The sequence below is a fragment of the Hemicordylus capensis genome, chromosome 6 (genome assembly GCF_027244095.1).
Source record: "Hemicordylus capensis ecotype Gifberg chromosome 6, rHemCap1.1.pri, whole genome shotgun sequence".
NCBI classification, from domain to species: domain Eukaryota; kingdom Metazoa; phylum Chordata; class Lepidosauria; order Squamata; family Cordylidae; genus Hemicordylus; species Hemicordylus capensis.
In genome coordinates this window covers 132,144,126-132,157,465 of record NC_069662.1, presented here as the reverse complement: position 1 = coordinate 132,157,465, position 13,340 = coordinate 132,144,126, and the positions used below count along the sequence as shown (strand labels likewise).

Here is a 13,340-nt window from a genome sequence, read left to right as displayed (position 1 = left end):
CAAGCAAGACGGAGGTGCTCATTGTGGGGGATCAGAATTTAAGGGATGAATTAGATCTTCCTGTATTGGATGAGGTTACACTCTCCCAGAAGGAACAGGTACGCAGCTTGGGAGTGTTCTTAGATCCAGGCCTCACCATGGTATCTCAGGTGGAGGCTATGGCCAGGAGCGCTTTATATCAGCTTTGGCTGATTCGACAGCTGCGTCCATTCCTTTAAGAGAACGATCTCAAAACAGTGGTGCATCAGCTGGTAACCTCCAGGCTTGACTATTGCAATGCGCTCTACGTGGGGCTGCCTTTGTACGTAGTTTGGAAACTTCAGTTAGTCCAAAATGCGGCAGCCAGATTGTTCTCTGGGGTAACCCAGAGAGACCATATTATGCCTGTCTTAAAACAGCTGCACTGGCTGCCAATATGTTTCTGGGAGAAATACAAAGTGCTGGTTATTACCTTTAAAGCCCTGAATGGCTTGGGTCCCGGTTATCTTAGAGAGCGCCTTCGGTATGATCCCCATCGCTTGTTGAGGTCATCTGAAGAGGTCTGTTTCCAGTTGCCACTGGTACATCTGGTAAGAAACAAAGGCTGTGAAGCCAAAAACCGTGTGGTAAATCTAATTAAACACGTATTATATACATAGTCTAAACAGACAATAACAACGAATGGGTCAAACAATGGAAGAATCCACTACAGTCCCTATATAAGCAAGGGTGCATACATCAATCCAAAGCACTAGTCAATAGGAGTCATGATTCCGGGATGAATAGTAGAAAAACCAGAGCCCAGAAAATAAATTGGAGCATATAATCCAAAGATGATATCCAAGGGAATGTCCCATGAGAGATGAAAAGCAGTGCTGGATATATTTGCTCTTGTTTTCAATCCTTTCATATTAATAAATGTTGAATTGTATTTATTTCTTCAGTATGCATTTCTATTCATGTTCTTTCAATGTGCATTCCTGTTCATATTCCCGACAGGTGTCCTAGGCTGTAAACCTGTTTCCTCCCGCAGTGGCAGGGCTTCGTCAGGAGAAGAGAAGCTAAATATTTAAAAAGTTTTTTTTGTTAACATACAGTATTTGTCATTGGTATATGTCAACCCAAGCAATAACAGAAATCAAAGCACATTTACTTACATTTGTATTTTTCAGTAGTGTCCCTGCACTAAAAGGTGGCTTTTGAATTCAAAAGATCCTACCAAATACCAACTCGTATAGTCCCTGTGGTGTCGACAAAGTCTTTTTATATCATATGGTTACAGCAGGTGTTGTGGATCATTAGTCACAAAACAGCAGTTAATCACAAAGGGAGTAGTGTTATACATTAACTCATTGCCTCTTAATTGGCCATTGACAGAGTCTTTTTGTCTGACAATACATCAATACACATACTCCAAAGGAGAAACAGTTAATCACAAAGGGAGTGGTGCTATAGTTGATTCATTGCTTCTTGATTGACCAACTCACATTACCCCCCTAACGTTGACAGGGTGTTTTTATCTGATAACACACCACAGGTGATTGTCATTCTTAAGTCAGAAAGGGAGTAGTGTTGCCTTTAACCCATTCCATTGAGCCAATTATTCGTGTAAGCAAAATCTGTATTGTAAGACCATGAGAATGAGACCGTGAGTATATTTATACATTTAAAACAGAGAGAAGACAGAAGGGCCAACACTTTAACTTCAAATACTCATATCAACCGCTCTCTATTTAAATACATATTCGTATAATTAGGAGGAAAACCTCCCAATGAAATTACTGTAAAAGAATAAGATGACACATAAGTACCTTTATAAATAACAAGAAAGACCGTTCAGCTGATTTAGACCCCAAGGTTCCAATGTACAAAGATGGTGTATATAGAAAGCCTCCTTTTTTAAGAGTGGTTTTAATATTGTCATAAGTAAATTTCTTTTGTAAATGTTTGTAAATTACAAAAAATTGAAAGTCATTGGGTGAATGACCTGCCTGTAGAAAATGTTCTACTAAAGGACATTCGTTGTTATTGTCTGTTTAGACTATGTATATAATACGTGTTTAATTAGATTTACCACACAGTTTTTGGCTTCACAGCCTTTGTTTCTTGTTGTTTTTTCCGTGTTTTCCTCGTTCTTTGCATGACTGGTACATCTGGTGGTAACTCGGAATCGGGCCTTTCCCGCAGCTGCTCCTGGTCTATGGAATGCACTCCCGGCAGATATCCGCAGTTTAGGCTCACTGTTGGCCTTTAAGAGAGCCCTAAAAACCTATTTATTTGGCCTGGCCTTCCAAGGCTTATAAAGTGTTGTTGTTTTTAAAAGTACAGTGGTCCCTCTACTTACAAAATTAATCCGTTCCGAATACACATTTGTAAGTCGAAAAATTCGTAAGTCGAAAAGCGGTTTCCCATAGGAATGCATTGGGAACGGATTAATGCGTTCCGGAGCCTAGAAAAAAGACCCAGACCCCCAGTAAGGCTTGCAAACTGCACAGGAACATTTCTTTTCAAGAATAAACAGGCAGTAAACAGGCAGTCAAGTCAAGGAAACCGCATGTAAAATTTGTAAGTCGAGGAAACCCCATCTAAAAATTTGTAAGTCGAGGAAACCCCATCTAAAAATTTGTAAGTCGAAAAAACCACATCTAAAACCGGATCTAAAACTGCCGTTTGTAACTCGAAAAATACTTATGTCGAGTAGTTTGTAAGTCGAGGGACCACTGTATTTTAATTGGTTTTAAATAGTCTTAATCATTTTTGAATTGTTTTTATATTGTTTTAGCATTGTTTTAATTGTGGGTTTTATGTCTTTTAAAAAGTTATTGTACACTGCCCAGAGCCTCTGGATGGGGCGGTTTATAAATGTAATAAATAAATAAATAACTAATAAATATATTAATATTAGCAATATTAATATTAGCATATAAATAGTAATTGCTAACATCCATAAATTGTTTTTAGGAGGCTACAGCTATATTAAAAAATGTAGATTTATTTAAACCTTCTTTTGTAGATGAATCACTTATGATTATGTTCTAATGACAAGGTAAATCAGCTATATTAAGCTTCATTGTCCTACGTATTTTTAATTTTTATTCAAGTGCATTCATTCTTCGGTTTGGAAAGGGGTGGGAGGTTAATTTCAATTTAGCTATTGATTTCCAGAGAGAGCCTGGAAAATTTTCTCCTATTCTTTGTTTTTCAGTGGAGTGTGGTCAGCCCCTTTGAAGCATTTACCACTTTTAATTATCTCATGTTGCAAGTAGTTTATGAAGAATATCTGATGCTCTTAAAAATACTTGATCTAAACTTGTCCTTTTCAAATGGTGCATTTCCCATAATTGCTGTGCCTAACTCTAGATTTTTCTCTCTCTAAAAAAGGTATCTAAAAAGGTTGCAGACTTGATACTTGAAAAACAGCCTGCATATGTCAAGGTAAGATTGTGAGCATATAAAGCCTTCTGCAATTTATAAAGTGCTGTAGTTAATGTTACTATAATTTAGATTAATATATTTCATAAGATACAATGGGGAGACGCTTTAATGAATGGGAGAATGTAATGATCTCAAAATCAATGGCATTTTAAAAAAATTGTGTAAAGCAATCGAGGTCCCTAGGAACAGTACAATTAAATCTCTTTCATCCATATACAAGCACCAAAAATATTTCTACCTAACTGGTCCCAGTTTTCTTTATTTTGTTGGCTACAGAGAAAATTTAATGACGGGGTGAAACATGTCCATCTCCTACTATTGCTCCCATGCAACTGGTATTTAGAGGCACCTTGCCTTTGAGGCTGGAGGTGACCTATTGCCACCAGTCTAGTAGCCATTGAAAAACCTGTCCTCCATGAATTTGTCTAAGCCACTTTTAAAGCCATTCAAGCTAGTGGCCATCACCACATCCCGTAGCAGAGAATTCCATAGATTAATTATGTGCTTTGTGAAAAAGTACTTCCTTTTGTCAGTCCTAAATTTACTGGCCATCAATTTCACGAGATGACCACTGGTTCTACTGTTGTGAGAGAGGGAGAAAAATGTAACTCTGTCCACTCTCTCTAGTCCATGCATAATTTTATACACATCTATCATGTCTCCCCGCAGTCTTCTTTTTTCTAAACTAAAAAGCCCCAGGTGTTGTAGCCTTGCCTCATAAGAAAGGTGCTCTAGGCCCCTGATCATCTTGGTTGCCCTCTTCTGCACCTTTTCCAGTTCTACTATGTCCTCCTTAAGATACGGTAACCAGGACTGTACATAGCACTCAGGGGTGGAGGGAGCCCAGTGGCAGCCTAGGTGCAGCCCACCGCCGCGGTCCCCTAGCCCCGCTCCATGTGTCTGACTGTATGACATCAGATGCAAGGGACGTAGCCTTGCTTGGAAATGTGGCCACGTAGCCCTGTTTACAAGCACAATCCCTGGCCAGCACTGCATTCACAGCACGGCCAGAGCGGCTCCCCCTGGCTAAAAGGCAGGGAGAGTCACTCCTGGCCATGCTGCAAACATGGCGCTGGTTTAGCTTGCAAACAGGGCCACATGGCCCCATTCACAAACAAAGCCACAGCCCCTGCGTCTGATGTCAGACACGGGGCGGGGCTGGGGCTCAAGGCACGGCCCCCGAGGGGTGGCTGACTGGGTTCTTTGAACCTGTTTGCTCAGTGGTGGCTTCGCCCCTGGCAGTACTCCATACCCTTGAAAAGGCAGAGAAACCCTGTTCTCTTTTGCAACTGGCTGCTCTACACAGCGATTCCTAGCCTGCAGCATTCCAGATGTTGGTGAACTACAACTCCCATCATCCACAGCCACAGTAAATGGTACCTGGAAGTTGTAGTTTAGCAACAACTGGAGTGCCATAGAATGGGAACCCCTGTCCTAATGTAAGAGTCTTCTCTCAGCCTCCATCTCGGCCCAGTATACTTATGCTTGGAGTGGAGAGGGTGGACAGATAGAAATTTTTCTCCCTCTCTTACAATACTAGAACCAGGGGTCACTCCGTGAAACTGAAGGTCAGGAAATTTAGGACTGACAAGAGGAAGTACTTTTTCACACAGCACATAATTAATTTATAGAATTCTTTGCCATGGGATGTGGTGATGGCCACCAACTTGGATGGCTTTAAAAGGGGCCGAGGCAGATTCATGGGGTGGACAGGTCTTTCAATGGCTACTAGTCTGGTGGCTGTGGGCCATCTCCAGCCTCAGAGGCACGATGCCACTCAATACCAGTTGCAGGGGAGCAACAGCAGGAGAGAGGGCATGCACATACCTCTTGCCTGTGGATTCCCCAGAGGCATCTGGTGGGCCACCGTGTGAAACAGGATGCTGGAAATAGATGGGCCTTGGGCCTGTTTCAGCAGGGCTGTTCTTATGTTCTTATGATGGGCATTTTGCTAGTAAGGCCATTTTCTTTGTCACTGCTTGGAACTCATGGTTGCTAAGCCTCAGGATCTAGTGAGAAAAAGGCCATATTTACTATAAAACTAACAAGCATGTGGCTGGCTTTTCTCTTCCAGGAATATTTTTATTTCTGCTGTTTGTGAAGCCATAAGGTGAAACTTAACCCCCAGTATTTTGCACTGTCAACTTAAGAATGTCTTTATTTCAAATTCCCCACCTATAAAATGCACCAAGTAGGTATTTAGTGCTAGCAGCAGCAGCTTTTTGACTCTGAAAAGCAGCGCTATGCCTAGATTTATGGCACAACATGGTAGTCTAGTGGTTCCAAAGGGGCTGTTTAAAATTTTGCCTTGTCGATAAACGTTCTTTCTGACAGCCAATTAAGTATTTACCTAGTTTGAGTTATATGTGTCTAAACAACTTCGAGGAACCCTGGATTAGGGATCCTTAACTAGAATGTTTATGAGGTTCCAATGACATAAAAAGAATACAATGGAAGGTGGCCACTTAAACCTGAAATTCTCAAATTGGGTCCCCAGATGTTTGGCTACAACTTCTATCACCCCCAAGGGCCATGGTGACCTTTTGAGGGCTGTTCCCATTCCTCCTCTTTCTCCTTGAAACACAAGTAAAGCTTTCTGGTAATCCTTCCAGATATTTAATTACTCCTTTTAATCTATGCTTCATTAGTGACACTTGCAGTATTACTGATTTTGCCAACGTGCATAGTGCAAACATTTCCGTCACTTAAAAACTTTCAGTGGGAGACAAGAATGGAACCTGAGCTGTATTCTTTGGCATGCAAATTTATTTTAAAGTGAAAATCTATGTATTGTTGAATTTTGCTTTATAGAGGCTGTAATCTCTGTTTGAATCTTAATTTGGTCCAAGCACTTTGCATGTTTCTAGCATAGTAGTATGAAATATTTTGCTGAAATGGTTGGATTCACACATGGTCTTTTATTAAGCTGTTACCAACCCTTTGCTGTTCAAGGTCTTAATTCAGTGCACTGCTCTTTATGTATTTGGGTGTTTAAGTTTTTTTAAAAAGGAACGGACTGATGTTGATAAGTTTGTAGGAGAGCTTCTCATTTTGACGCAGTAGTCTTGTATCCTTGGAGAAATAAATTGATGCTATTACATTTCTGCAGGAGCTTGAACGAGTTACATCATTACAGACTGGCCTTCAGTTAGCTGCTGTCATTTGTACAAATGGAAGACGGTACAGTATATCGTTTAATGATGCATTTTTGCTTTATAGAGAATAAAAAAAGAGTAGCATTTATAAAGTAAAGTTTTCTAGCTGCTTTGATAGTTAACTTTAAATTACCAGTCCTTAACTGTTTGCATTAATGCTCTTTAGCCATATATTTCCAGGTCAGACAACACACAAAGAAAACTGATGACTTGAAACTCCATGGGATTTTTTTTTTAAAAAAATTGTTGGTTACATTTGTATCCTCTCCTTTCTGCAAGGCACTCAAGATCACTAATGTGTGATCTACCCTACTTTATCCTCACAACAGCCCTGTGAGGGTGGTTAGGTCATGTGAGAGGGAATGAGCGAGAGATACCACATGCATACACAACTGGCCCAAAGTCACCCCAGGTACACAAACACAGATATGTCGAGATTGGCCCAAAGTCACCCCAGGTACACAGGTACATAGGAAGCTGCCACATTCTGAGTCAGACCATTCACACATCTAGCTCATTATCTACTCTAACTGGCAACAACTCTCCATGGTTTGTGGCTGGAGTATTTTCACAGCCTTACCTGGAGATGCCAGTGATTGAACCTGGGTTTTTCTGCATGCAAAGCAGATACTCTACCATTAAGCTATAGCTCTGTCACCCAGTGAGCTTCTTAGTTGAGCAGCAATCTGAACCAATCTGTCGCTAATCTAATCCAAGCACTCTATCCCCTGCATCGCATTAATTCTCTTGGGAATTTTAAGTCGTCAAGCTGATTCTGCAAGTGATCACAGGTCTGTTGTCTCTGGAGCACACATTCCGTATCCTTTCCTACAGAGGTTGTCCAGTTTACGACAGTGAGAGAAAGCCATTCTGCATTTAGGTTCTTTTGCAAATGCCCTGTCTACTAAATGAGAGGAGGGATTGTGAGTAGGAAGTCCTGTATGCATATTGGAGAGAATGCCTGTTCCAAATTAGGGAGCCTCTCACTCAGTTCAGACATCAGATCATACCCTGATTTGTGCTAAGCATAGTCTTGAACCCAAATCAGGGTGGAGCTTTCAAACATACAGCAGGTGACCTTTTGTTTTAGACCTGTTTGTCTATGTTCAGCTTCTGTCTTCTACCCTTTCACTTCGTAAGCTGTCAGCTGCTTTGGGGACCTGATTGTTGAAAAGCTGAGTATAAATCTAATAAATACATGCATGCCCCTTCTCATTTCCATGCTGTGGCAGCCTCCGGGGTGGCCATAATTATGGCTTGTCAATTCACGGTTAAGCTTCTGTAGTCATTGTTTGGTGTGACGTTGTAGCAATAGCAATAGCACTTACATTTATATACCGCTCTATAGCCGGAGCTCTCTAAGCGGTTTACAATGATCTGGATCGAGATCCGTCGATACCCATAAGAATGGGTTCTGCGCCTGCGCAGGAGTCACGCGGTAGCCATGCCTGAGCTTGTCGAAGCGCCGAAGCCACGCCCCCACGCTGAGCGTTCTATATAAGGCGTGTCTTTGGCGCGAAGTCCCTCAGTTCTTTTCTGACCGCCTTTGCGTTTGGACCTCGGTCTGCCACCTCAGCTGTTGGAAAAGTTCCTCTCTACATTAAGAACGAGTTCATCCTTTACTGACTGATTTTTGGTTTTGACGACGGACTGGAAAGCGACCTTTGTTTGGAATTTGACTCGGACTGACTTCTCGGTTTTTCCCGGTTCTCGACGCGGACTGACTGACGACGATCCCGGCTCTTCGACCTCGGAACGGACTCCACTACGAGTGTGAATATGACTGAGGAGAAAAGATCTTTTAAATGGTGTGAAGGCTGCAGGGCGAAACTCCCCTCCAAGGACCTTCACGACCTTTGCTTATTATGCCTCGGTGAGGAACATAATGTCGCCTCCTGCAAGATTTGCCTCTCTTTCTCGAAGCAAACGAGAAAAAACCGAGCGCTACGCCTTCGGGTTGCTATTTATGACGAGGTTCTGAGCCCCTCCACTCCGGGTACTCCTCGTCCCTCGACATCAACTTCGTCTTCAAAATTGCCCCCGAGGGCGGAGTCGGCACCTCCATCAACGTCGAGCCGCCACCGAAAGTCTTCCTCAGCATCGAAGAAAGTTGATTCTTCGAAGCCTACTTCGATGCCGAAGAAACATTCTAAGTCGAAGGAATCTCCAGCTCCTTCGCGTGTATCCAAGTTATCCACATCGACATCGAAACCGGTAAAGTCAACATCGACGCCGTGTACATCTTCTTCGTCTTCCCCATCGAGACCGGATCTTCGTTCAAGTGGACGTAACGACCCTCCTTCTGGGCGTCGAAACACAGATCGGCATAGTTCTCCACCTAGAAAACGTTGAAGATCCCCAGACCTGCCTCCTCGTACTCCATCTCCACCAAGAGTATCGAAGTCGTCAGCTTTACCATCAACATCGGGGATTCCATCAACCACTGCAGTGCCGCCAATGACGACTGATCAGTCGGCGCTACCTGCTCCCTTGATGTCGACAGCTCAGTCGATGCCGACAAATCCTTCGATGTCGACGGCTCCTTCAGCATCGACAGTTGCCTCGATATTGACTCCTGCTGTTCAACCGGTGCTTGCCTCGACGTCGATTTCGATGCCGATTGCTCGAGCTCTATCGCCAGCTCCGACCCCACTACACTCGGCTTCGCCATCTACACCGTCGGTCGGTCTTCTAGATACTGTACTGCACACCCCGGTCCTCACTTCTCAGGTGACGCCACGCTGCCCACCTCCTGCTTTCGAGATCATAGACGTCGATGCCGAGGATATTCTACCATCAGCGACTCGCTCACTGCTTTCGCTATTGGACTCAACGTCGAGTAGACGGACAACCTCTACCTTTAAGGGTTTCTTGCCAACAGATGCAGGCCCATCTCAACCTTCAGTCTCCACAGCACACTCCTCCAGACCTCAATCCGCCAGCCAAGGATGCTCCCCGCTAACATGGCACACCTGTGAATACCCCCAGGATCCCATGGGTACAACTTCACCTGGAGAACCATATGTGTTTGATGACACCGGGTCTCAACGATTGCCACTGCGTTCTGTGTCTACTGTATCTACCCAGACGCAGTGCCCAGAACTATTTCACCGCGCTTCACAGACTTTTCCTATGAGCACAAGATCTGCCTCCATTCAGACAGATGTCCTGCCACACTCATCTGTCAGCACTGAAGAGACACAAACCATTGCTCAAACTAATGTAAATGAACCGTCTCCTTGCTCCCCCTCTGAACATTATGGTTCGTCCGATTTTGAGTCGGATTCGGATGAGGACAGTAATATTGCGGATCCTCCAGTGGATGTGGCTCCACCCACGTATGTATCTCCGAATGATGAGCTAAAAGCTTACCACAAGCACATTCGTGCGATGGCGGATTCCCTGGGGCTGGACATTCGCTCTCCTTTGGCGACAATAGATGATCCGGTATACAACTTTATGCTTCAGTCTCAATCTACCGCTCCAGTGGCACTCCCTATGCTACCAGTGATCACTAGGGCGGCTAAGTGCGCTTGGGAAGTACTCCACACCTCCACGCCAACTTCCAAGAAACTTGAGAGCCTCTACCGGGTACAAGATAAGGACAATGAATATTTGTTGAAGCATCCGGCGCCCAATTCTCTTGTTATTGATTGCGCCACTTCTTCTAAGTCAGGCAAACGCCATACAGTTCCTCCGGATAAAGAGGGCAGAAAACTAGACCTTTTAGGCAGGAAGGTGTATTCGACTTCGTGCCTTTCGATCAAAGTGGCCAACTATGCGGCCTGCACGGCCAAATACACACATGGCCTCTGGGAACTTTTGGAAAAAGACCTGGAATCTTTGCCTATACATGAGTTTAGGGCTAAGTTCCGCCAGACCTTGGAAAACACTGGGGATTTGACTCGTCGCCAGCTAAGCATTTCTAAACACCTAGCGGAAAGTGAGTCCAGGGCCATGACAGCAGCTATCACTCTACGCAGGCATGCTTGGTTGCGGTCCACTAATCTCCAGATGGACATGAAAGAAAAGATCGAAGGCCTCCCTTTCGATGGCTCCGGTCTTTTCAGCACCACCACAGACGCCACAATGGAACAGTTAAAAAAATCCAAGTTCACGGCAAAAACCTTCACCGCTGCCCAATCATCCTCCGGGCAGTCATCAAGATACCGACCCAATTATGGAAAATACAGGCCCAACTATCGAACCCAAGATCGCCGGGATTTCAGAAAGCCATATACCCCATATCAAAAGCGAGCCTACCAGCAGAGGCATAAAGCTTCTCAACCCCAGCGTTCCAAGACGCAGGACAACCAAAAGCGTCTTTGAAAATTGCAATTGCCCATTGACACCTCCTCCTCTCTCCCTTTCCCAGCCAGCGCGGGTACCGTCCTCACCACCGACTATTCTGTCCCAGCCAACCATCAGGCTGGCCAGCCATGTCCCCGCATGGCACCACATAACATCAGACAAATGGGTCCTGAAGATTGTGAGCTCAGGCTATGCACTCGAATTCAAGACCATTCCTCGGTTTATGGGGATGAAGCTCACTCCTGCATCGGATCTCCTGAGGGAAGAGGTGAAGGATCTTCTTTGCAAAGGGGCAATATCCCCGGTGTCATGGGCAGACAGGCTAGACGGGTTCTACTCCCGTTACTTCCAAATTCCCAAACGGGATGGGGGTATACGACCCATTATGGATCTCCGTCGCCTGAACAAATTCATTCACGTCTGAAAATTCCGCATGATGGCGTTACAGCACATCCTACCTCTCCTTCAGGGAGAAGAGTGGCTTGCAACGCTGGACCTCAAGGACGCCTATTTTCATATAAGTATTCGACCTTGCCACCGAAAGTACTTACGTTTCACCGTCGGACGGGAAGTGTACCAATACAATGTATTGCCCTTCGGACTGTCTACCGCACCGAGGGTCTTTACAAAATGCATGGCTGTGGTGATTGCACACCTACATACCAGAGGGATTGCTATCTATCCATACCTAGACGACTGGCTTCTGGCAGCAAAGACCAAAGAAGAGTTACTTTCGCATATCCGTTATGTGATAGATCTTCTCCACGACCTAGGTGTTCAAATCAATTGGAAAAAGTCACATCTACAACCGGTTCCGGTTATCTCCTACATAGGAGCAGTTTTGGACACCAGAGTGCAGAAAGCGTTCTTACCAGAGGACAGGTTCAACTGTATTGGAGACCTGATTCGTCTCTTCCAGCAACAACCAACCCAACCAGCCCTTGCCGTCCAACGCCTCTTAGGGCTGATGGCTTCGTGCAATGCGATTATACACTTCGCTCGCCTAAAAATGCGCAAGCTTCAACTATGGTTTCTTTCTGTCTTTCACCCATGCAGGGACAATCAAGACAAACGCTTACTAATGCCTCCTCAAGTCCTTCGTTCTCTAACGTGGTGGACGCGCCGAAACAATCTGCTCAGTGGGGTCCCCTTTCAAAATCCCTCCCCTACTGTCTGGCTGACCACAGATGCATCTCTACAGGGTTGGGGTGCACATTGCAACGGGCACAAGATCCAAGGCAGGTGGTCTCCTCAACAAGCCCTACTACACATAAATTTCCTAGAGCTACTAGCAGTTTTTCTGGCTCTGCGAGCTCTTCTTCCAATCATACAAGGCCAGATTGTTCAAGTCCAGCTCGACAACACAACTGCACAAGCATACATCAACCGTCAGGGCGGAACGGTGTCCCGGAGCCTGTGTGCCCTCAGCGTCCAGCTGTGGCACTGGTGCATCCAACACCAGATTGCCCCTGCAGCAGTACACATCAAAGGCCTGGAGAATGTATTAGCCGACGACCTCAGTCGGGTCTTTTTGAAAGATCACCAACACGAATGGGAACTACATTCAGAAGTCTTGACCCCGCTCTTCGACCAATGGATGTTTCCCTCCATAGATCTCTTTGCTTGCTCCACGAATACAAAATGTTCCCGTTACTGCTCGAGAGCGGGCCACGATGCTCGTTCTCTAGGGGATGCTTTTCAGCTGAACTGGTCCGAAGAGACTCCGTACATGTTTCCCCCACTCCCACTGATACCCAGGGTAGTGGCACGTCTGCTGTCTCAACCGACCGACGGGATCTTGATTACCCCTTGGTGGCCAAGACAACCTTGGTTTCCGCGGCTACGCAGACTGTCCAAGAACTGTTACCACCACTTACCTCAGCGCCTAGATCTGCTGACACAAGACGACGGCCAGATCTTGCACCCAGACGTACTCACCCTTCATCTGACCGCCTGGCGGATACTCTCCTAAGACGAATTTTGCTCAACCAACGGAAGGCATCCACTCGTAAGAATTATCAGAGCAAATGGCACCGTTTTAAAATATATGCAAGGTCTAGAGGGTTTTTACCCAAGCAGGCTTCGATCAAGGAAGTCTTACGTTACCTAACGATACTAAAAACTCAAGGTCTTGCAAATGTCTCCCTTAAGGTCCATCTGGCTGCCCTCTCCGCACAACACCCGGGCAGTGATGGAAAGACTTTGTTTTCCCATCCGTTGAGTAAGGCCTTTCTAAAAGGTCTCTCGAATGTGTACCCGCCAGTTAAGCCTCCTGTAGAACCATGGAGCCTATCTCTGGTTCTTTCATCCCTCACTCAGCCTCCTTTCGAGCCCATGGCCACATGTTCATTGAAACTGGTCTCCTGGAAGACTGCTTTTTTGATAGCAATTACTACTGCTAGACGAGTCAGTGAACTCACAGCACTCAGAGTAGACTCCCCTTATACTATCTTTTATCCA

At 45.0% G+C, this 13,340-nt stretch overlaps 1 protein-coding gene across 2 annotated transcripts in view; it reads left to right on the top strand.

The window, feature by feature from the left end:
* Positions 1 to 13,340, top strand: part of VPS50 (VPS50 subunit of EARP/GARPII complex) — a 128,333-nt gene that overhangs the window by 24,532 nt on the left and 90,461 nt on the right. For both annotated transcript variants that reach the window (XR_008310227.1, XM_053263967.1), the window contains exons 5-6: positions 3,361 to 3,414; positions 6,524 to 6,594. Coding sequence is in view for 1 of the 2 variants with exons in the window: in XM_053263967.1 (XP_053119942.1) it covers positions 3,361 to 3,414; positions 6,524 to 6,594 (125 nt within the window). In the remaining variant the exon portion in view is untranslated. The remainder of the gene's footprint in view (positions 1 to 3,360; positions 3,415 to 6,523; positions 6,595 to 13,340) is intronic.